At 47.8% G+C, this 23,510-nt stretch overlaps 1 protein-coding gene across 2 annotated transcripts in view; it reads left to right on the top strand.

The window, feature by feature from the left end:
• The window catches only part of LOC140430125 (interleukin-6 receptor subunit beta-like), a 548,481-nt gene that overhangs the window by 377,686 nt on the left and 147,285 nt on the right, over positions 1 to 23,510 (top strand). For both annotated transcript variants that reach the window (XM_072517643.1, XM_072517640.1), the window contains exon 10: positions 3,375 to 3,563. In XM_072517643.1, the coding sequence (XP_072373744.1) occupies positions 3,375 to 3,563 (189 nt within the window). The remainder of the gene's footprint in view (positions 1 to 3,374; positions 3,564 to 23,510) is intronic.

The following is a 23,510-nucleotide window of genomic DNA, read 5'->3' on the forward strand; positions in this document are numbered from 1 at the left end:
TCCCAAAACCAATGGTGGCCCTTCTTTAACAATTGGTGCAGCGGGACCAATATTGTTACCACGTTTGGGATGAACCTGCCATCAAAATGTATAAGGCCCAAGAAGGAATGGAGTTCTGTTTGACCCTTTGGCACAAGTGTTTGTTGGATCACCCATACCTTACCATCCACTGAACTTTTTTTGTCCACGCTACAGCGGACGTCGACTATTTATTTGGGTGGAACACTTTTCATCCCGTAGGCAGACCCCGAACTACCTCGAATCGACGTAACATGTCCTCCAGGATTTTTATGTGTTCCTGGTTGGAGGAACCAGTGACCATATGGCACATGCTGAAGAAATTCCAAATAGCAGCCTGATGTACTCATACAAACCCCTGTGTGTGTTGATGGCTACATATTTCCATGAGGCTGGGTCCAGAACTAATTGAAGATAAGCGTGGCTCATGTCGATCTTGGTGAAGGCACATCCTCCACTGAGCCTCGCGTATAGATCGACAATCTTGGGTACCGGATAACGATCCAAACAGGATGCTCGATTGATTGTCACCTTGTAATCTCCACAAAGACAGATGGAACCATCAGGCAATTACCGATACGACCTGCGCGCTGGGCGGATGATTCCCAACTGATCCAGGCAGTCCAATTCTGCATCAACCTTTGTTTTCAGTGCATAGGGCATGGTTAGGCCTCTGGGTCTACTGAGATCTTGACAGAGGCTCCTCTGATGGTACCAAGTCCTCCCTGGAAAACTCCCGGGATTCATGTCAATACTGCATCTGGCCCATCAGGGTACATACAGCACACAGGTGAGTGATGAAGGAGCTGCGCTCTGAAAGCTAGTGACTCCAAACAAACCTGTTGGACTTGAACCTGGTGTTGTAAGACATCTTACTAGGAAAGTGGAGTTAGCTGTGCAAGATGGACTAACCCTGCATTTCAAGTGATTCGTCATCTCCACCTCTCTGCACAAATACTACACCCAGCAACTCCACAAAAGGCACCCAGTACTGGAAGCAACATGGTACTGGGCAAATTAATCCTTGTACTGACCCTCCATGTATGTGGACTTTTGAGGAAAGTGTCCAGATGTGCACCGTGCAATGCGTTCAAACCTCATCAAACCAAAGAGTCACTGCACCTTCATGAGGTCCCAGGCCTCCCATGGTTACTCACGGCAGCAGAAATATTCAAATGGAACAGAAAACAGCACTTGGTCCTGGTTGACTCGTAATTGGTTGGCATGAAATTAACTATCTGCCCGATCAGAAAAACAACAGTCGTAGGCAAACTGAAGAAACACTTCGCTACACATGGCCTCAGAGGATATTGACAGACAACGCTCAGCAGTTCATCTCTAGGGAGTTCAAGGACTTGTAACAAACATGCGACTTTGAGCACATTACAAGTAGCCCCCTCTACCCACAATCAAATGGGCTGGCAGAACGGGTGGTACGCTCAGCGAAGCATCTACTTGAGAGATGTGTTCGAGACTTTCATGCTGCACTACTCAACCTGCAAAATGTGCCGAGCTGGGGCCTGCCTTCGTCAACACAGAGAATGTTCTCCAGACAGATCAGGACCATGATCCCTGTCACCACAGCCCTTCTACAACTAAAAGTGGATATAAATGTGGGTTTCACTTCATAAAGCAGCAAATGCACACAGACGGCAATGCCCATAGACTCTGCACTCTGGAACCAGACCAAATTGTCAGGATCCAAACCATGTAGTTACAACACACTGGCAATGGTACACAACCATGCCACCCTCCTCCAACTCCAAAACCAAAAGCTGTGTCATTGCCTCAGACATGCTCTCTATGTCCGGAACTGGCATCACCTGTTGCAGGTACCCAAACCAGCACCACCAAAGGAGTCCAACACACCGAGTCTGCAACCTTGCCCTCTGTACTGGTGGAAATGGAGGCCGCTCCTGAGACCAATAAAACAAGCCTGCAGCCACTGGGCACACCACAACGATGCCTGATCCCATCCACCCTGGGGTAACAACCCAAGGGCATCCCAAACATAGCCAAATGGCACAATCACACGTTTAGGGCACCTGAGCAGGTCAAATTCAAAGTTCAAAGATTATGTACCAACCGACCCTAAATATGGATAGGGGCAGCACGGTAGCATTGTGGATAGCACAATTGCTTCACAGCTCCAGGGTCCCAGGTTCGATTCCCGGCTTGGGTCACTGTCTGTGCGGAGTCTGCACATCCTCCCGTGTGTGCGTGGGTTTCCTCCGGGTGCTCCGGTTTCCTCCCACAGTCCAAAGATGTGCAGGTTAGGTGGATTGGCCGTGATAAATTGCCCTTAGTGTCCAAAATTGCCCTTAGTGTTGGATGGGGTTACTGGGTTATGGGGATAGGGTGTAGGTGTTGACCTTGGGTCGGGTGCTCTTTCCAGGAGACGGTGCAGACTCGATGGGCCGAATGGCCTCCTTCTGCATTGTAAATTCTATGATCTATGATCTATGGACTGTGTTTTTTAAAAATGGGGAAGTGACGCGATGGGCAATGAGGTAAAGCAGCCCAAGTCATTGCTCTGCATATTGTAAATAGTTGATGTTCCATTGCCCAGGTTTGTGCTCTGTAATTTGTAAATAACCTGTCGCTGCTGTCCTACATTGTCATACACCTGGGAAGATGTAGACCAGGTGGTCACAGGAAGTGACATGTCAGTAATGCGGAAGTTCTACCGCAGCACAGGCAGACACACAGAATGCAAGAGCTGCTAAAATTGTTGAATGAACCCTTCTACTTGTTCGTCCCTTGTCATCAGTCTGTGAAAACCAGCAATTTCTACAGAAATAATTTCTAATCTCCACTTGCACCAACTTCTTAAGCAGCAAGTTCCAGCTCATTGCCATCACATTGAAAGGTCCTTCCTCACATTCTCAAAATTACTTGCTCAAAACCTTAACCTTGTCCTTGTACCACCAGCTAATGAGAAAAGCTTTTTTTTAGGTAAATATCAATTCCAGCTCCAATAATGCATTTTCATGGGACATAGGCATCGCTCGCAAGGCCACCACTTGGTGCCTATTTCTAATTACTCTAGAAATCAGTGGCTTAGTGGGACAATCAAGAGGATGGTGAGGAGTCAGCCACATTGCTGTGGGTCTGGAGCCACGTGTAGGCCAGACCAGGTAAGGGTAGCAGATTTCCATTCCTAAATGTATGAGGTATTAAAGGTAAAATTTAAAAGTTCTGAGCTGAACTATTTAACATTAAATAACCACAATCTATATAATAGGAATCTTAATATGATCCAAAATATTTCTCGCAGTCAACAGTTAATAATTTGAGTTAGTCTATTGTTTGTTCAGTATCTCCTGCTAACTGTGAGCCATTTTTTACTTTTTCAGATATTGCTCTTCATCCTCTAAGTGTAAACATTATTCCAATTACTGAGCACAGTCTCCAAATTAGTTGGACTTCTCCCAGTGCTGCGGTTAATGGTTATGTGGTCGAATGGTGTGAAATATCAGGACCATTTCCTTGTGAAATGACCTGGAAGAAGGTTGCAGCTGACATCACAAGTTGTGTTCTCCAAGGTAAGAAACACTCCTCTCTCAAAGACTCATCCTGTTCTGAAGCAGGCCATTCATCCCACCTTACGAATTCCATTGCCTGGATGCTCCAGTTGCCGACAGCGAAATCGCGTTCAGCGATCGGCCAGAGAATCACAGTTCCCGACCAAATCGGGGGGTGGCGCCGCTTTTGCGATGCTCTGCCCCTTCCAAAGCGGCGAACTCATGCCACGTATCAATGGGCTCAGGACATTGCCTGAGGCCCATCCCCAAATGCTCCGCACCCAACCGGCTGAATTCCCAATGGCGTCGGTCGTGTGTGGTCTCATCCGTCAGGAACTCGGCATGGGGGCTGCAGACTCAGTCCAGCGCCGCCACAGTCGGGGGAGGGCCAATCCGCGGGCAGGGGCAGACTTTATCAGGGGCTGGGGGCACTGTGGGGTGTGGTCCGGGACACGCGAGCCGGTAAAGGGGGGGCACTCTTTCGTGGGCCGGGTCCGCGAGTGTCTTCCGCCAGCAATTCTCTTGGCCGTATCGGCAGCGGCTCTATGCTGCCGGCATGTTAGCCCCCAGCAAAACGGGGAATCAGTGGCCATTTTACGCCATTTTTCTGGCATAAAACACCACTGCTCCCATGCCGGCAGAATAGCTCCAGAATTGGAGAATCCAGACCCATATTTTTGCATTTGTGACACCTTCCTTGACTGCCCCCAGAGCCCTGAAAATATTATCCATTAAATATTGAACTATTAATCTTTTCAAGTATAGTCTGGGTCACATTGAGATCAAAAAGGAAGAGGTGTTGGGCATCTTGAAAAACATTAAGGCAGATAAGTTCCAAGGCCCTGATGGGATCTACCCCAGAATACTGACGGAGGCAAGGGAGGAAATTGTTGGTGCCTTGACAGAAATCTTTGTATCCTCACTGGCTACAGGTGAGTTCTCAGAGGACTGGAGAATAGCTAATGTTGTTCCTTTGTTCAAGAAGGGTAGTAAGGATAATCCAGGGAATTACAGGCCGGTTAGCCGTACGTCATAGATAGGGAAATTATTGGAGAGGATTCTTCGAGACAGGATTTTTTCCATTTGGAAGCAAGTGAATGTATTAGCGAGAGGCAGCATGGTTTTGTGAAGGGGAGGAAGTGATGAAGGTGATTGATGAAGGTAGGGCAGTGGATGATGTCTACAAGGACTTCAATAAGGCCTTTGGCAAGGTCCCTCATGGAAGCCGAGTATAGAAGATGAAGTCACACGGGATCAGCAGTGAGCTGGCAAGATGGATATAGAACTGGCTTGGTCATAGAAGAAGGTAGTGGTGGAGGGGTGCTTTTCTGAATGGAGGGCTGTCACTAGTGGAGTTCTGCAGGGATCAGTGCTGAGACCTTTGCTGCCTGTAGCATATATAATTGATATGGAAGAAAATGTAACTGGTCTGGTTCGTAAGTTTGCAGACGACACAAAGGTTGGTGGAATTGTGGATGGTATTGAGGACTGTCAGAGGATACAGCAGGATATAGATTGATGGTGACTTTGGCAGAGATGGCAGATGGAGTTTAATCCGGACAAATATGAGGTAATGCATTTTGGAAGGCCTAATACAGGTGGTAAATATACAGTAAATGGCAGAACCCTTAAGAATATTTACAGGCAGAGAGATCGGGATATACAGGTCCACAGGTGGCCGGAAGTGGCAATGCAGGTGGAGAAGGGAGTCAAGAAGGCATACGGCATGCTTGCCTTCATCGGCTGGGGCATTGAGTATTAAAATTGGCAAGTCACGTTGCAGCTTTATAGAACCTTAGTTTGGCCACACTTGGAATATAGTGTTCAATTCTGTTCATCACATAGTAGCAGAAGGATGTGGAGGCTTTGGAGAGGGTACAGAAGAGGTTTACCAGGATACTCCCTGGTATGGAGGGCATTAGCTATGAGGAGAGGTTGGATAAAATTGGTTTGTTCTCACTAGAACGATGGAGGTTGAGGGGTGACCTGATAGATATCTATAAAATTATGAGGGGCATGGACAGCGTGAATAGTCAGAAGCTTTTTCCCAGGGTGGAAGAGTCAATTACTAGGAGACATGGGTTTAAGGAGCTGGGGGCAAAGTTTAGAGGAGATGTGCGAGGGAAGTTCTTTACACTGAGGGTAGCGGGTGCCTGGAATTCGCTGCCGGAGGAGGTATGATAGTGATATTTAAGGGGCATCTTGACAAACACATGAATAGGATGGGAATAAAGGGATATGGACCCCAGAGATGGTGAAGGTTTTAGGTTAGACGGGCAGCATGGTCAGCGCAGGCTTGGAGGGCCAAAGGGCCTGTTCCATTGCTGCACTTTCCTTTGTTCTTTGTTCTTATTTCTCCAATTCCCATCCAGGCTGTGCATTCCAGATCATAACATCTCACTCACCAACTCATATACCACTCATCTCCCCTGTTTCATTGTGCAATTTGTTTAAATTTGGACCATCTCTACCGACGCTCCTGCCAGTGGAAGCAATTCTCCTTTCTTGTTTTATCAAAATCTTTTATGATGTTGAATCTTTATTACATTGCTGCTTGACATTGTCCTATCTATGGTCAGAAATGCAGCTTCTTCAAACTCTGCACATAATAGAATACTACAGCCTTGGTGGCAATTCGAGAAGATGTAGTTTGTAGCCTTTCCAAGATATTCACATCCTTTCACATGGCTTTGTGAAGGGTAGGTCATGCCTCACAAACCTTATTGAGTTCTTTGAGAAGGTGACTGAACAGGTAGATGAGGGTAGAGCAGTTGATGTGGTGTATATGGATTTCAGCAAAGCGTTTGATAAGGTTCCCCACGGTAGGCTATTGCAGAAAATACGGAGGCTGGGGATTGAGGGTGATTTAGAGATGTGGATCAGAAATTGGCTAGCTGAAAGAAGACAGAGGGTGGTGGTTGATGGGAAATGTTCAGAATGGAGTACAGTCACAAGTGGAGTACCACAAGGATCTGTTTTGGGGCTGTTGCTGTTTGTCATTTTTATCAATGACCTAGAGGAAGGCGCAGAAGGGTGGGTGAGTAAATTTGCAGACGATACTAAAGTCGGTGGTGTTGTCAATAGTGTGGAAGGATGTAGCAGGTTACAGAGGGATATAGATAAGCTGCAGAGCTGGGCTGAGAGGTGGCAAATGGAGTTTAATGTAGAGAAGTGTGAGGTGATTCACTTTGGAAGGAATAACAGGAATGCGGAATATTTGGCTAATGGTAAAGTTCTTGAAAGTGTGGATGAGCAGAGGGATCTAGGTGTCCATGTACATAGATCCCTGAAAGTTGCCACCCAGGTTGATAGGGTTGTGAAGAAGGCCGATGGAGTGTTGGCCTTTATTGGTAGAGGGATTGAGTTCCGGAGTCGGGAGGTCATGTTGCAGCTGTACAGAACTCTGGTTCGGCCGCATTTGGAGTATTGCGTACAGTTCTGGTCACCGCATTATAGGAAGGACGTGGAGGCTTTGGAGCGGGTGCAGAGGAGATTTACCAGGATGTTGCCTGGTATGGAGGGAAAATCTTATGAGGAAAGGCTGATGGACTTGAGGTTGTTTTCGTTGGAGAGAAGAAGGTTAAGAGGAGACTTAATAGAGGCATACAAAATGATCAGGGGGTTAGATAGGGTGGACAGTGAGAGCCTTCTCCCGCGGATGGAAATGGCTGGCACGAGGGGACATAGCTTTAAACTGAGGGGTAATAGATATAGGACAGAGGTCAGAGGTAGGTTCTTTACGCAAAGAGTAGTGAGGCCATGGAATGCCCTACCTGCTACAGTAGTGAACTCGCCAACATTGAGGGCATTTAAAAGTTTATTGGATAAACATATGGATGATAATGGCATAGTGTAGGTTAGATGGCTTTTGTTTCGGTGCAACATCGTGGGCCGAAGGGCCTGTACTGCGCTGTATTGTTCTATGTTCTATGTTCAAAAGAATGGTTCACAGAATTGGACACAATGGGTGCGATCTCGCCAGAAAAAAAATCTATGTCCAGTTTTGGACTCAATTAGCAGAGTTTTTCTCAGAGGCTGCAGCGTCAAGAAACACGCCGCTATTCAATGACACATTGCCATTTCTTTAGACCTCGGGGAGTTTCTCTCCGTCGAGGTCGCACTTGAGTCATTTCCTGCTGGCGAGCCCAGTTGGAAAGGTTCCTCGCAGATCGGGGCGGCATTTTGTCGGTGTGTCCGATCTTTGCCGTCCCTTTCAGCCCCTTCCCCCTCTGTGTTCAAACCCCCTAGTCCCCACCAACCTTGGGGAGGCTCCCAGGAATACCCCCTCACCCCCTTCCACTTTGTAAGGCCTGATTCCTAGCAGTGTGAACCTGTTACCTGAACACCCTGGCAGTGGCCCCCTGGCCAAGAGTGGCACTGCCAAGCTTCCCGGGTGGTGCTTCCAGGGTGCCAGGCTGGCAGTGCCTAGGTGCCTATGCTGCAAAGGGAGTGCCAGTGTACCACCCTGCCCTGTCCATGTCCCTGACCACCCTGGGTCTCTAATGGCGGGGTTACATTCGCTACCCTCCAATCTGTAGGAACGATTCTGGAGTCCAAAGTATTTTGGAAAATGACCACCAATGGATCTACTATTTCTAGTGCCACTTCCTTAAGTACTCTGGGACAAAGAATATCAGGTCCTGGAGATTTGTCTGCCTTCAATCCCATTAAATTTCCCAAATCCATTTCTTTACCAATACTAATTTCCTTCAGCTCTTCATTAAAACTTGTGTTTCTTAGAACTTACAGTACATTATTCATGTCTTCCTTTGTGAAGATAGAAGCAAAGTATGAATTTAGTTCCTCAGCCATTTCTTTATTCCCTGTTATGAATTCCCCCGTTTCTGACTGTACATTGGTTTTTATCAAAAACTGACTGTAAAAGTTTCTATAGATATGTAAAGAAAAAAAGTTTGATGAAAATGTTCCCTGCTAGTTTACTTTCATATTGTAGTTCCCCCTTCTCAATCAATCCCCTGGTCTGCTTTTTGCTGAATTTTAAATTGTTCCCAATCCTCGGGCCTATAGTTTTGTCTTGCTAATTTGTATGCCTCTTCTTTGAATCTAATACTATCTCTAATTTCCCTTGTAAGCTATGGTTTGGCCACAGTTCCCTTTCTACTCTTGTGCCAAATAGGAATAAACAACTTTTGGAGTTCACCTATTCGTTCGTTGACTGCCTGCCATTGTCTGTCCGCTGTCCTTCCTTTCAGTAATGATTCCCAGTCTGTCATAGCCAGCTCATGCTTCATACCATCATGGTACCTCTATTGAGTTTCCGGTCGCTGGGAGAATCTCAAAAACAGATTATTCATTAGCCAAATGACTCAAGGGCGGCATGGTGGTATCGTGGTTAGCACTGCTGCCTCACAGCGCCAGGGAGTCAGGTTCAATTCTGACCTTGGGTGACTGTCTGTGTGGAGTTTTTCCTGTGTCTGCTTGGGTTTCCTCCGGGTGCTCCAGCTTCCTCCCATAGTCTAAAGATGTGCAGGTTACGTGGATTGGTTATGCTAAATTGCCCCTTAGGGTGGGGTTGGAGGAATAGGGCACGGGATTGGGCCTAGGTAGGGTGTTCTTTCAAAGGGTCGGTGCAGAGTCGATGGGCCGAGTGGCCTCTTTCTGCACTGTAGTGACTCCATGATTCTATGATTCTAAATATGCTGACTTGGATCTCACACAGTATTTGCAAGATTCAGATCATGACATCTCATGAGACTCCTTTAAATCTTGTGAAGCATTTCGAGCATCACAAATCTCTCAAGAGGCCTCTCTGAGATTCAACGGCCTCATCCCAACATCAAGTCGGGTGCGACGTGGCCTTTAATTTGTGCCCAATATTCCAGCTGAGGTAAACCAGTGATTTATAAGCTTTAATATAACTTCCTTGTTTTTGTACTTTATGGCTCAGATTCTCATTAGAGCCATGTTCTGAGCAGAGCTAGTGCATTACCAATAATATTTTATGTATATTTTATCCATTCCTTCATGGAATGTAGGTGTCGCTGGCTGTACCAAATTTATTGTCCATCTCTATGTGCCCTTAAGAAGGTAGTGGTGAGCTGCCTTCTTGAACTGCTGCAGCCCATGTGATGTAGGTACACCCACTGTGCTATTAGGGAGGGAGTTCCAGGATTTGACCCAGCGACAGTGAAGGAACAGCGATATATTTCCAAGTCATGATGGTGAATGACTTGGAGGGGAACTTGCAGGTAATGGTGCTGCCTTTCTGCTTCTGGGTGCAGTAGTCACTGGTTTGGAAGGTGCTGTCGATGGAGCCTTTGCGAGTTGCTGTGGTGCATCTTGTAGGCGGCTGCCACTGTGTGTCAGGGGGTGGGAGTGAATGTAAAAGCTGGTGTGCGGGGTGTCAGTCAAGCGGGCTGCTTTGTCCTGGATGGTGCCGGGCTTCTTGAGTGTTGCTGGAACTGCACAAAAGAGAGGTACATGACAGATGCTGAGGTTCGGGATGGGTGTGTGGGACATGTAGGCATAATGAAGGAGGAAGTGTTGGATATCTTTGTAGCGCACAAAGACTCCGTGAGACGAATAGAGTGAAGTCGATGAGGCTTTATTAAGCGTGTCTGTTACCCCGCAGCTCGATAGTAAACTGGCCTGCGGGGGAAGACTCCAGCTTCTTATACTCCGCCTTCAGGGCGGAGCTAGAGGTCAACGGCCAACCAGGACCCGGGATCTGTCAGCCAATGACATTAGGGCTTCCAGTCCCACATGACCCCCAATACATACTACCACATTCACCCCTTGTCAAAAATGAACCCGGCGGGGTGATGCTTCGTATGGTGGTAAGGGTTTACAGGGCTGGTCCTGGGAGGACAAAACATTCACATGGCAATACAGTATTGGACAATTTCGTCCTGTTGCAACTATTTACAGCGGGTATAGGAAGAAAAGCAAAATGTTCTTGTGAACAGTCCATATTTGTTTTACATCGACGCCACGAGTCGGTCGGGCGGTCTGGTCGTCCGTGTCGATCGCCTCGGCCCCGGCGGTGGTGGTGGTGTTTGTACCAGTGTTGTCGCCTCCAGGAGCCGTACGGTTTCAGCTCGGGCTTGATTCTTGGTCGGTGCTGAGGGGAGGGGAACCGATCCTCCTGGGAAGGGGGCGGTCGCGGGGTGCGGCGGTGGCAGGAAGGTGGGGGTTGGGTTGATAGTGTCGGTGGGGTGTGCGTGTTGCCGGCGGGCGCCAGATCCCGCAGGGAGACCGTGTCCTGTCGGCCGTCGGGGTACTCCACGTAGGCGTACTGGGGGTTCACGTGGAGGAGGTGAACCCTTTCGACCAACGGGTCCGCCTTATGTGCCCGCACATGCTTTCGGAGCAGGATGGGTCCTGGGGCCGCCAGCCAGGTCGGCAGCGACGTTCCAGAGGAGGACCTCCTAGGGAAGACAAGGAGACGCTCATGAGGCGTTTGATTAGTGCTCGTACATAATAACGACCGGATGGAATGGAGAGCGTCCGGGAGGACCTCCTGCCACCGTGAAACCGGGAGGTCCCTGGACCGTAGGGGCAGTAGGACGGCCTTCCAGACCGTGCCGTTCTCCCTTTCTACGTGCCCGTTCCCCCGGGGGTTGTAGCTGGTCGTCCTGCTTGAGGCTATGCCCTTGCTGAGCAGGAACTGGCACAGCTCGTCACTCATGAAAGAGGACCCCCTGTCGCTGTGGACGTATGCGGGGTAACCGAACAGTGTGAAGATGCTGTTCAGAGCTTTAATGACTGTGGCCGCGGTCATGTCAGAACAGGGAATGGCAAAAGGGAAGCGGGAGTATTCGTCCACGACATTAAGAAAATATGCGTTGCGGTCGGTGGAGGGGAGGGGCCCTTTGAAATCGAGACTGAGGCGTTCAAAGGGGCGGGAAGCCTTAATCAGGTGTGCTCCATCTGGCCTGAAAAAATGCGGCTTGCATTCCGCACAGATGTGGCAGTCCCTTGTGACTGTACGGACCTCCTCTAAAGAGTATGGGAGATTGCGGGACTTGATGAAGTGGTAAAACCGAGTGACCCCCGGGTGGCAGAGGTCCTCGTGGAGGGTTTGGAGCGGTTAATTTAAGCGTTGGCACATGTGCCGCGGGATAGGGCATCGGACGGCTCGTTCAGCTTTCCGGGACGATACAAAATCTCATAGTTGAAGGTGGAGAGCTCGATCCTCCACCTTAAGATTTTGTCGTTTTTGATTTTGCCCCGCTGTGCACTATCGAACATGAAGGCTACCGACCGTTGGGCCGTGAGGAGAGTGAATCTCCTGCCGGCCAGGTAATGCCTCCAATGTCGCACAGCTTCCACTATGGCTTGGGCTTCCTTTTCTACTGAAGAGTGGCGGATTTCTGAGGCGTGGAGGGTCCGGGAGGAAAAGGCCACGGGTCTGCCCGCTTGGTTAAGGGTGGTCGCTAGAGCTACGTCGGAGGCGTCGCTCTCGACCTGGAAGGGGAGGGACTCGTCGATGGCGCGCATCGTGGCTTTTGTGATATCCGCTTTGATGCGGCTGAAGGCCTGGCAAGCCTCTGTCGACAGAGGGAAGATCGTGGTCTGTATTAGGGGGCGGGCCTTGTCTGCGTCCTGGGGGACCCACTGGGCGTAGTACGAAAAGAACCCCAAGCAGCGTTTCAGGGCTTTTGGGCAGTGCGGGAGGGGAAATTCCATGAGTGCGCGCATACGTTCGGGGTCGGGGCCTATTATCCCATTGCGCACTACGTAGCCCAGAATGGCTAGCCGGTCGGTGCTAAAAACGCTCTTGTCCTCGTTATACGTGAGGTTCAAGGCTTTGGCGGTCTGGAGGAATTTTTGGAGGTTGGCGTCGTGGTCCTGCTGATCGTGGCCGCAGATGGTTACATTGTCGAGATACGGGAACGTGGCCCGCAACCCATGTTGATCAACCATTCGGTCCATCCCCCGTTGGAAGACCGAGACCCCGTTTGTGACGCCAAAAGGGACCCGTAGGAAATGGTATAATCGCCCGTCTGCCTCGAAGGCTGTGTACTTGCGGTCACTTGGGCGGATGGGGAGCTGATGGTAGGCGGACTTGAGGTCCACGGTGGAGAAGACTTTATATTGGGCAATCCGATTGACCATGTCGGATATGCGGGGGAGAGGGTACGCGTCTAGTTGTGTGTACCTGTTGATGGTCTGGCTATAGTCTATGACCATCCTTTGCTTCTCCCCTGTCTTCACTACTACCACCTGCGCTCTCCAGGGACTATTGCTGGCCTGGATTTTGCCCTCCTTTAGTAGCCGCTGGACTTCGGACCGAATGAAGGTCCGGTCCTGGGCGCTGTACCGTCTGCTCCTAGTGGCGACGGGTTTGCAATCTGGGGTGAGGTTCGCAAACAAGGACGGGGGTTGCACCTTGAGGGTTGCGAGGCCGCAGATAGTGAGTGGGGGTATGGGGCCGCCGAATTTGAACGTAAGGCTCTGTAGATTGCATTGGAAATCTAATCCCAGCAAGGTGGGGGCACAGAGTTGGGGAAGGACGTTTAGTTTGTAGTTTTTGAACTCCCTCCCCTGCACCGTTCGGGTAACTATGCAGAATCCCTGGATTTGTACGGAGTGGGATCCTGCAGCTAGGCAAATCTTTTGTGCGCTGGGATAGGTGGTCAAGGAACAGCGTCTTACCGTGTCGGGGTGTATAAAGCTTTCCGTGCTCCCGGAGTCGACTAGGCATGGCGTCTCGTGGCCGTTTATTAGGACTGTTGTCGTCGTCGTCTGGAGTGTCCGGGGCCGAGCTTGATCGAGCGTAATCGAAGCGAGCCGTGGTTGTAGTAGTGGAGTGGGGTCCGTTGTTGCCGTCCAAGATGGCGTCGGGGATGAACAAAATGGCCGCCCCCATACATCGCACGTGGCTGGGGGGTCACAAGATGGTGGCGGGGGTGGACAAAATGGCCGCCCCCATGCGTCATACAGGTCTGGGGCGGTCCAAGATGGCGGCGCCCCTCCTCCCCTCGTGGTGGCCGGGACCCAAAATGGCGGCGTCTGCGGGTCGCACATCGGCGCCCGTCCTCCCCTCGTGGTGGCCGGGACCCAAAATGGCGGCGTCTGCGGGTCGCACATGGTGTGCTGGGGGTGCTGGGGAGAGCTAGGACCGCGAGCGCTAGGACCGCGCGGAGCTCCTTCACCGGGGACAGCGGTGGTCGGGGCCCAAGTCGGCGGGTCAGGCGTGGGGCCGCGAGCGCTAGGACCGCGCGGAGCTTCCTCACCGGGGACAGCGGTGGTCGGGGCCCAAGTAGGTGGCGCCGGCGGGTCAGGCGTAGGGCGCGGGGTGGGGGTTAGGGTGGCGTTAGGGACGCGGAAAACTCCCTCCTCTCCGTGGAGAGTGTTGGCCGGGACCCAAAGCGGTAGCGCCGGCGGCGGGTCATACATGGGCTGCGGGGAGGGGGGTTGGGGAGCGTAGGCGGCGTGCAGGGCTCCCAGTTCTCCCGGGACCGCGGTGGTCGGGACCCAGAGCGGCTGCGCCTGCGGGTCGTACATGGCGTGCTGGGGGGGTTGGAGCGCGTAAACTGCTTGCAGGGCTCCCTGTGCTCCCGGGACGGCGGCGACCTCGCGGGACTGGCACACAACCGCATAAAGGCCCTTTTTCCCGCAGCTTTTGCAGATAGCTGCGCGGGCCGGGCAGCACTGTCGTGGGTGTTTCGCCTGGCCGCAGAAATAACAGCGGGCGCCCCCGGTGCGACTCGGCGTTTGGACCGCGCAAGCCTGTGGGGTGTCCGGGGGGGGGGGGTAGGGGTTTGCCGTGACGGGTACGTACAAAGCCCAATGGGCTGCCGCGCGGTCGGGGCCGTAGGCGCGGGTATTATGCGCGGCCACGTCTAGGGAGGCTGCTAGGGCCCGTGCCTCTGAGAGTCCTAGCGACTCTTTTTCTAGAAGTCTTTGGCGGATTTGGGAGGATTGCATACCTGCCACAAAAGCATCGCGCATTAACATGTCCGTGTGTTCGTTTGCGTTCACCGACGGGCAGCTGCAGGCTCGTCCCAAAATCAGCAGCGCGGCGTAGAACTCGTCCATCGATTCTCCGGGAGCTTGCCATCTCGTCGCGAGCTGGTAGCGAGCGTAGATTTGGTTAACTGGGCGAACGTCGAGACTTTTCAGTGCTGCGAACGCCGTCTGGAAATCGTCCGAGTCTTCGATGAGGGAGAAAATCTCCGTGCTCACCCTCAAGTGCAGGACCTGCAGTTTTTGGTCTTCTGAGACTCGGCCGGTGCTCGTTCTGAGGTAGGCCTCGAAGCAAGTCTGCCAGTGCTTGAAGGCTGCTGCCGCGTTCACTGCGTGGGGGCTGATCCTCAGGCATTCCGGAATGATCCTGAGCTCCATAGTCCTTTTTAGGCACGCTTAATAAATTGTAGCGCACAAAGATCCGTGAGACGAATAGAATGAAGTCGATGAGGCTTTATTAAGCGTGTCTGTTCCCCCGCAGCTCGATAGTAAACTGGCCTGCGGGGGAAGACTCCGGCTTCTTATACTCCGCCTTCAGGGCGGAGCTTGAGGTCACGGCCAACCAGGACCCGGGATCTGTCAGCCAATGACATTAGGGCTTCCAGTCCCACATGACCCCCAATACATACTACCGGAATCTTGAAATGCATTAAGGTAGACAAGTCCCCGAGGCTGAATGGGAGGAAATAGCTGGGACCTTAATATGTACCTTTGCATCATCTTTGACCGCAGGTGAGGTTCCAGAGGACTGCAGAATAGCCAATGTTGCCCCTTTGTTTAAGAAGGGAGGCAGGGGTAATCCAGGTAAATCTCGGCTGGTTTGACTGATGTCAGTGGTGGGGAATCTGCTGGAGAAGATACTGAGGGACAAGATTTTATCATATTTGGAAGCGAATGGACTTAATAGTGATAGGCAACATGGTTTTGTGTGGGGAAGGTCATTACCAACTTGATCGAGTTTTTTGTGGAGGTGACAAAATGAATTGATGAGGGAAAGGCTGTGGATGTCGGGCTGCACAAGGTCTTGGACAGGCTAGAAGAGTGGGCAAAGAAGTGGCAGATGGAATACAATGTGGAAAAGTGTGAGGTTATGCACTTTGGAAGGAGAAATGAAGGGATAGACTATTTTCTAAATGGGAAATGCTTAGGAAATCAGAAGCACAAAGGGAGTTGGGAGTCCTTGTTCAAGATTCTCTTCAGGTTAACGTGCAGGTTCAGTCGGCAGTTAGGAAGGCAAATGCAATGTTACCATTCGTGTCGAGAGGGCTAGAATACAAGACCAGGGATGTACTTCTGAGGCTATATGAGGCTCTGGTCAGACTCCATTTGGAGTATTGTGAGTAGTTTTGGGCCCCGTATCTAAGGAAGGATGTGCTGGCCTTGGAAAGGGTCCAGAGGTGGTTCACAAGAATGATCCCTGGAATGAAGACCTTGTTGTATGAGGAACGGTTGAGGACTCTGGGTCTGTACTCGTTGGAGTTTAGAAGGATGAGGGGGGATCTTATTGAAACATGCAGGATACTGCGAGGCCTAGATAGAGTGGACATGGAGAGGATGTTTCCACTTGTAGGAAAAACTAGAAGAAGAGGACACAATCTCAGACTAAAGGGACAATCCTTTAAAACAGAGATGAGGAGGAATTTCTTCAGCCAGAGGGTGGTGAATCTGTGGAACTCTTTGCCACAGAAGGCTGTAGAGTCCAAATCACTGAGTGTCTTTAAGACAGAGATAGATCGGTTCTTGATTAATAAGGGGATCAGGAGTTATCGGGAGAAGGCAGAGGAATGCAGATGAGAAAAATATCAGCCATGATTAAATGGGCTTAGTGGCCTAATTCTGCTCCTATGGTCTTATGGTCTTATGGTCTACATGGACTTTAGTAAAGCGTTTGACAAGGTCCTGAATGACAGACTGGCACAAAAGGTAAAGTTACATGGGATTGGGGGGGGGGTGCTAGCTAGAACAATACAGCCCAGGAACAGGGCCTTCTGCCCCCCAAGCCTGCGCCAACCACGGTATCTGCCTAAACTAAAACCATATGCACTTACGGAGACCGTATTCTTCCATTTCCACCCTATTCATATATATGTTTAGATGCCCTAAAATGCCGCTATCGCACCTGCTCCCACCACCTCCCCAGGCAGCACGTTCCATATATTTACCACCCTCTGTGTAAATCATCTTGCCTCGTATATCTGTTCTAAACTTTTCCCTATGCACTTTAAACCTCTGTCCCCTAGTACTTGACTGTCCTAACCTAGGAAAGAGCATCTGACTAGCTACTCTGTCCATGCCACTCATAATCTTGTAGACCTCTATCAGGTCACTTCTCAACCTCCGTTCTTCCTGTGAGAACAGACAAAGTTTATCTAACCTCTTCTCATAGCTAATGGCCTCCATACCTGGCAACATCCTAGTAAACCGCTACTGTACCCTCTCCAAAGCATCCACATCCTTCTGGTAGTGTGGCAACCAGAATTGCACACAATATTCCAAATGAGGCCCAACTAAGGTCCAGTACAGCTGCAACAAGACTTGCCAATTTTGATATTCAATGCCCCGACCTATGAAGGCCAGAATGCCGTATGCCTTCATGACCACCTTATCCACATGGGTTGCCACTTTCAGTGATCGGTGGACATGCACGCACAGATCTCTCTGCCTGTCAACACTTGCAAGAGTTCTACCATTTACAGTGTAATTCCTACATGCATTGGACCTTTCAAAGTGCAAACAACACACTTGTCAGGATTAAACTTCATCTGCCATTTCTCTGCCCAAGACTCCAACCAGTTTATATCTTGCTGTATCCTCTGACAATCCTCTTCACTATCCGCAACTCCACCAATTTTTATATTGTCTGCGAACTAGACAAACTAGCTCCGAAGTGGAGATGGTTGATAGCTTTAAGTTCCTGGGGGTCACCATCATCAACAGTCTGTCCTGGTCCACTCACGTTGATGCAACAGTCAAGAAAGCCCAACAGCGTCTTTACTTCCTACGGAAGCTAAAGAAATTTGGCATATCTACATCGGCTCTCACAAACTTCTACAGATGTGCGATAGAGAGCATCAAGGGGCTGGTTTAGCACAGTGGGCCAAATAGCTGGCTTGTAATGCAGAACAAGGCCAGCAGTGCGGGTTCAATTACCGTACCAGCCTCCCTGAACAGGCGCCGGAATGTGGCAACTAGGAGCTTTTCACAGTAACTTCATTGAAGCCTAGTTGTGACAATAAGCGATTGTTATTATTACCCTATCCGGCTGTATTACAGCATGGTATGGCAACTGCTCGGTCAAAGATCGCAAGAAACTGCAGAGTGTGGTGAACTCAGCCCAGCACATCACACAAGCTTTCCACCCCCACATTGATTCTGTATACATGTCCCGTTGCCTCAGGAAGGCAGACAGCATTAATCAGAGACCCCTCCCACCCAGGCATTGCCTTCTTCCAGACCCTTCCATCAGGCAGAAGGTACAGAAGTCTGAAGACTCGCACATCCAGACATAGGAACAGCTTCTTCCCCACAGCTACAAGACTCCTCAATGACTCTCCCTCGGACTGATCTGTTCCCTGTAAGAACACTATTCACAACACCCTATGTTGCTCTTGCTCATGTATTTGCTTTGTTTGGCCTCTTATTCCGCACTGTAACGGACGTGGTATATCTGGATTTCCAGAAAGCTTTTGACAAGGTGCCACACAAAAGGCTGCTGCATAAGATAAAGATGCATGGCATTAAGGGTAAAGTAGTAGCATGGATAGAGAATTGGTTAATTAATAGAAAGCAAAGAGTGGGGATTAATGGGTGTTCTCTGGTTGGCAATCAGTAGCTAGTGGTGTCCCTCAGGGATCAGTGTTTGGCCCACAATTATTCACAATTTAAATAGATTATTTGGAGTAGGGGACCAAGTGCAATGTGTCCAAGTTTGCAGATGGCATGAAGATGAGTGGTCAAGCAAAAAATGTAGAGGATACTGGAAGTCTGCAGAGGGATTTGGATTGGTCACTTGAATGGGCTAGGGTCTGGTAGATGGAATACAATGTTGACAAATGTGAGGTTATCCATTTTAGTACATGCTGTTGTGTAAAGAGTGCTGGGTGTGCTAGTGCATGAGTCACAAAAAGTTGGTTTACAGGTGCAACAGGTGATTAAGGAGGCAAATGGAGTTTTGTCCTTCATTTCTAGAGGGATGGAGTTTAAGACTAGGGAGGCTATGCTGCAATTGTATAAGGTGTTAGTGAGGCCACACCTGGAGTATTGTGTTCAGTTTTGGTCTCCTTACCTGAGAAAGGATGTACTGGCACTGGAGGGTGTGCAGAGGAGATTCACTAGGTTAATCCCAGAGCTGAAGGGGTTGGATTACGAGGAGAGGTTGAGTAGACTGGGACTGTACACGTTGGAATTTAGAAGGCTGCGGGGGGGGGGGGGGGGGGGGGGGTGGAACTTATAGAAACAAAGAAACTTATGAAGGGAAGAGATAGGATAGATGCGGGCAGGTTGTTTGCACTGGTGGGTAAAAGCAGAACTAGGGGGCATAGCCTCAAAATAAGGGGAAGTAGATTTAGAACTGACCTTAGGAGGAACTTCTTCACCCAAAGGGTTGTGAATCTATGGAACTTCTTGCCCAGTGAAGCAGTTGAGGCTCCTTCATTAAATGTTTTTAAGATGAAGATAGATAGTTTTTTGAAGAATAAGGGGATTAAGGGTTATGGTGTTCAGGCCGCAATGTGGAGCTGAATCCACAAAAGATCAGCCATGATCTCATTGAATGGCGGAGCAGGCTCGAGGGGCCAGATGGCCTACTCCTGCTCCTAGTTCTTATGTTCTTATGTAACCAATCACTGTTGGTCGATGTACCATTTGTCAATGTTCTCTGTTGATTATTCTTTTGTCTACTATGTACGTACTGTGTACGTTCCCTCGGCCGCAGAAAAATACCTTTCACTGTACTTCGGTACATGTGACAATAAATCAAATCAATCAGTCAATCAATCAATAAAGGACTGGCTTGGCAACAGGAGACAGAGAGTAACAGTGCAAGGGAGTTTTTTCAGAATGGAGATCTGTAACTAGTGGTGTTCCACAGGGGTCAGTGTTGGGACCACTGTTGTTTGATTTTTATATACATATATAAATATATAGATATATAAATGATCTGGAGGAATATGTAGATGGTCTGATTAACAAGTTTGCAGATGAACTAAGATAGGTGGAGTTGCAAATAGTGAAGGGGAGTGTCAAAAGAAAAGAACAAAGAAAATTACAGCACAGGAACTGGCCCTTCGGCCCTCCCAGTCAGACAATACAGCAGAATATAGATAGATTGGAGAGTTGGGCAGAGTAATGGAAGATGGAGTTCAACCTGGACAAATGCAAGTTGGTACATTTTGGAAGATCAAATTCAGGTGTGATTTATCTCGTTAATAGTAGAACCCTTAGGAGCATTGACATACAGAGGCATTGGGTGTTCAGGTCCATAGTTCCATGAAAGTGGCAATGCAGGTGGATAAGGTGGTCAAGAAGGCATATGGCATGCTTGCCTTCATTGGCTGGGGCATTGAGTACAATAGTTAGTAGGTCATGTTACAGTTTTATAAAACTTTAGTTAGGCCACATTTGGAATATGACACGCAGTTCTGGTCACCACAGTACAAGAATGACGTGAATGCTTTGGAGAGAGTGCAAAGCAGGTTTACCAGGATGTTGCCTGGTCGAGAGTGTGTTAGCTATGAGGAGAGGTTGAGTAAACTCGGAATGTTTTTGTTGGAAAGACGGAGGCTGAGGGGAGGCCTGATTGTGGTCTACAAAATTAAGAGAGGTATAAGATCATAGGATATAGGAGCAGAAATAGGGCACTCGGCCCATCGAGTCTACTCCGCCATTCAATCATGGCTGATATTCTCTCATCCCCATTCTCCTGCCTTCTCCCCATAACCCCTGAACCCCTTATTAATCAAGAACCTATCTATCTCTGTCTTAAAGACACTCAGTGATTTGGTCTCCACAGCCTTCTGCGGCAAAGGATTCCACAGATTCACCACACTCCGGCGGAAGAAATTCCTCCTCTTCTCTGTTTTAAAGGATCGTCCGTTTAATCTGAGATGGTGTCCTTTGGTTCGAGTTTTTCCTACAAGTGGAAACATGCTCTCCACATCCACACTATCTAACAGTTCACCTATGCATCAATTCATCTATCTATCTATCTACCTATCTCTCTGTCTCTCTACCTCTCTATCTAACAGTGCACCTATTCATCAATCCGTATATCTATCTATCTATCTATTATTCTATCTATCTATTATTCTATCTATCTATTATTCTATCTATTGTGCTATCTATCTATTACTCTGTCTATCTATTATTCTATCATTCTATCTATTATTCTATCATTCTATCTATCTATCTGTTATTCTATCTATCTATCTATCTGTTATTCTATCTATCATTCTATCTATCTATTATTCTATCTATCTATTATTCTATCTATCTATTATTCTATCTATCATTCTATCTATCTATTATTCTATCTATTTATCTATTATTCTATCTATCTATTATTCTATCTATCTTTCTATCTATTATTCTATCTATCTATTATTCTATCTATCTATCATTCTATCTATCTGTTATTCTATCTATCTATTATTCTATCTATCTATTATTCTATCTATTTATCTATTATTCTATCTATCTATCTATTATTCTATCTATCTATCTATTATTCTATCTATCTATTATTCTATCTATCTATTATTCTATATTATTCTATCTATCTATCATTCTATCTATCTGTTATTCTATCTATATATTATTCTATCTATCTATTATTCTATCTATTTATCTATTATTCTATCTATCTATCTATTATTATATCTATCTATTATTCTATCTATCTATTATTCTATCTATTATTCTATCTATCTAACTATTATTCTATCTATCAATCTATCTATCAATCTATCTATCAATCTATCTATCATTCTATCTATCTATCTTTCTATCTATCTTGTTATGAGCCAGGGTTTAGAGAGCCCCAAAGTGTATCATGGAGTTCACCTGACCCACACCTTTTCTTAGATTGTGGTTATGGGGAGCACATGGGCCTATCTTACAGGTGTAGTGCAACAGAGGCTTAAAATACTTTTAAATTAAAACAATGTTTATTTATGAAACCAGTTAACACTTTATAAACCCACAGAAAACATGTTAACAACTATTAACAACAATAAATCCCGCAGAAAATACAGTACTGTATAAGTAACTCTTAACCTTTCCTTGCAACATCCATAAGACAGAGAGAACCTTTTTACAGAAAGAAATCAGGTTTAACTTCTCTACTGAGAGCTGTTACCACTTTGAAATCACCAAATGAACATTCTTTAGCTGGCAGAAATTCATACTCACCTTGCTGTGACTGCAGCTTCTCCAAATCTAAAACGAAGCTAAACACACCCTGTAGCAGACATCCCAAAGCGAAAGTAATAGCCCAGCTCCACCCACACTCTGACATAACTGATAAACACCCATTTTTTAAAGGTACATCCACTACAGCTCTTTTATAAACACCCATTTCTTAAAGGGACTCTCACATGACACCTCCCCCCAAGAAAAAAAAAACATCAACTTCTAGATGGTTTCATTTTTCACCTTTTCACATTCCTTTAAGAAATATGAACAGTGAATATACATTTCTTGTTTATCAAAACAAAACACGCAAACATGTATAATAACATAGTCCATTTTAGTTCTTCTTGCTCCACCAAACGCCTTCTTGATCGACAGTCTCTTTGAACAAGAAGGTCTCTGCACGATCCATCCATTTTTCTATGCCTCAGCATTTCTCTTTAAAGTTAGATACTTTAGTTCAATCTGATCACAGAGTCCCTTGTCTCCAACACAGGAGCATTGGTTATCACAGCTTTCAGGCAGTCAAATGCCTGTTGAAACTCTGCTGTCCACTGAAGTTTTTGATGTTTCTTCAGCAAGTCCATCAGTGAAGCAACCACGCTCCACAAATTTGGCACAAATGTTCAATCAAATCCACTCATGCCAAGAAATCGCATTATTTCCCTTCATGTCGAGGGCATTGGAAACTCCCCAATAACTCGTATTTACACATTCCGTGGGACCATTTGACCCTGTCCGATTGTATGCCCAAGGAAAGTGACTTGGGCTTTTCCAGATTCACTTTTGCCACCACAGATTTACCACCAAACCCGCCTCCTGAAATCGATTGAATAACTCCATCAGATGTTTTAAATGCTCTGTCCATGTCTGGCTGAAAATTGCCAGATCATCGATGTATACTGCACCATTGGGCAATCCTGAAACGACTTTGTGAGTTAACCGTTGAAATGTGCCTGGAGCGTTTTTCATGCCAAATGACATGTCTTTGAATTGGTATATACCATCTGGAGTCACAACAGCTGAAATCTCCTTCGCCCTTTCGGATCAATGTACCTGCCAGTAACCTTTAAGTAAATTCAGTTTTGAAATAAAAGCTGATTGCCCCACTTTCTCAATACAATCCTCCAAACGTGGGATAGGATAAGAGTCTGTTCTTGTAACTGCCTTAACTTTCCTATAGTCCGCACACAACCATTGGGTACCGTCCGGTTTTGGTACCATCACTATGGGTGAGCTCCATTGGCTGCACCCCACTTCAATTATGCCATTTTAAAAAAATTTAGTGGACCCAATTTACTTTTTCCAATTAAGGGGCAATTTAGTGTGGCCAATCCAACTAGCCCGCACATCTTTTGGGTTGTGGGGGCGAAAACCATGCAAACACGAGGAAAATGTGCAAGCTCCACATGGACAGTGACTCAGCGTCGGGATCGAACATGGGGCCTCGGCGCCGTGAGGCAACAGTGCTAACCCACTGCGCCACCGTGCTGCCCTCAGTTATGCCATTTTAAAGCATACTTTCAATCTCTTTGTTAAACTGTGCCAATTTTAAAGGGTTCCGTCTATATGGATGTTGTTTAATTGGAACAACATTTCCCACATCTACATCATGTGTAGCCATTTTAG

Source organism: Scyliorhinus torazame, chromosome 1, assembly GCF_047496885.1.
Source record: "Scyliorhinus torazame isolate Kashiwa2021f chromosome 1, sScyTor2.1, whole genome shotgun sequence".
NCBI classification, from domain to species: domain Eukaryota; kingdom Metazoa; phylum Chordata; class Chondrichthyes; order Carcharhiniformes; family Scyliorhinidae; genus Scyliorhinus; species Scyliorhinus torazame.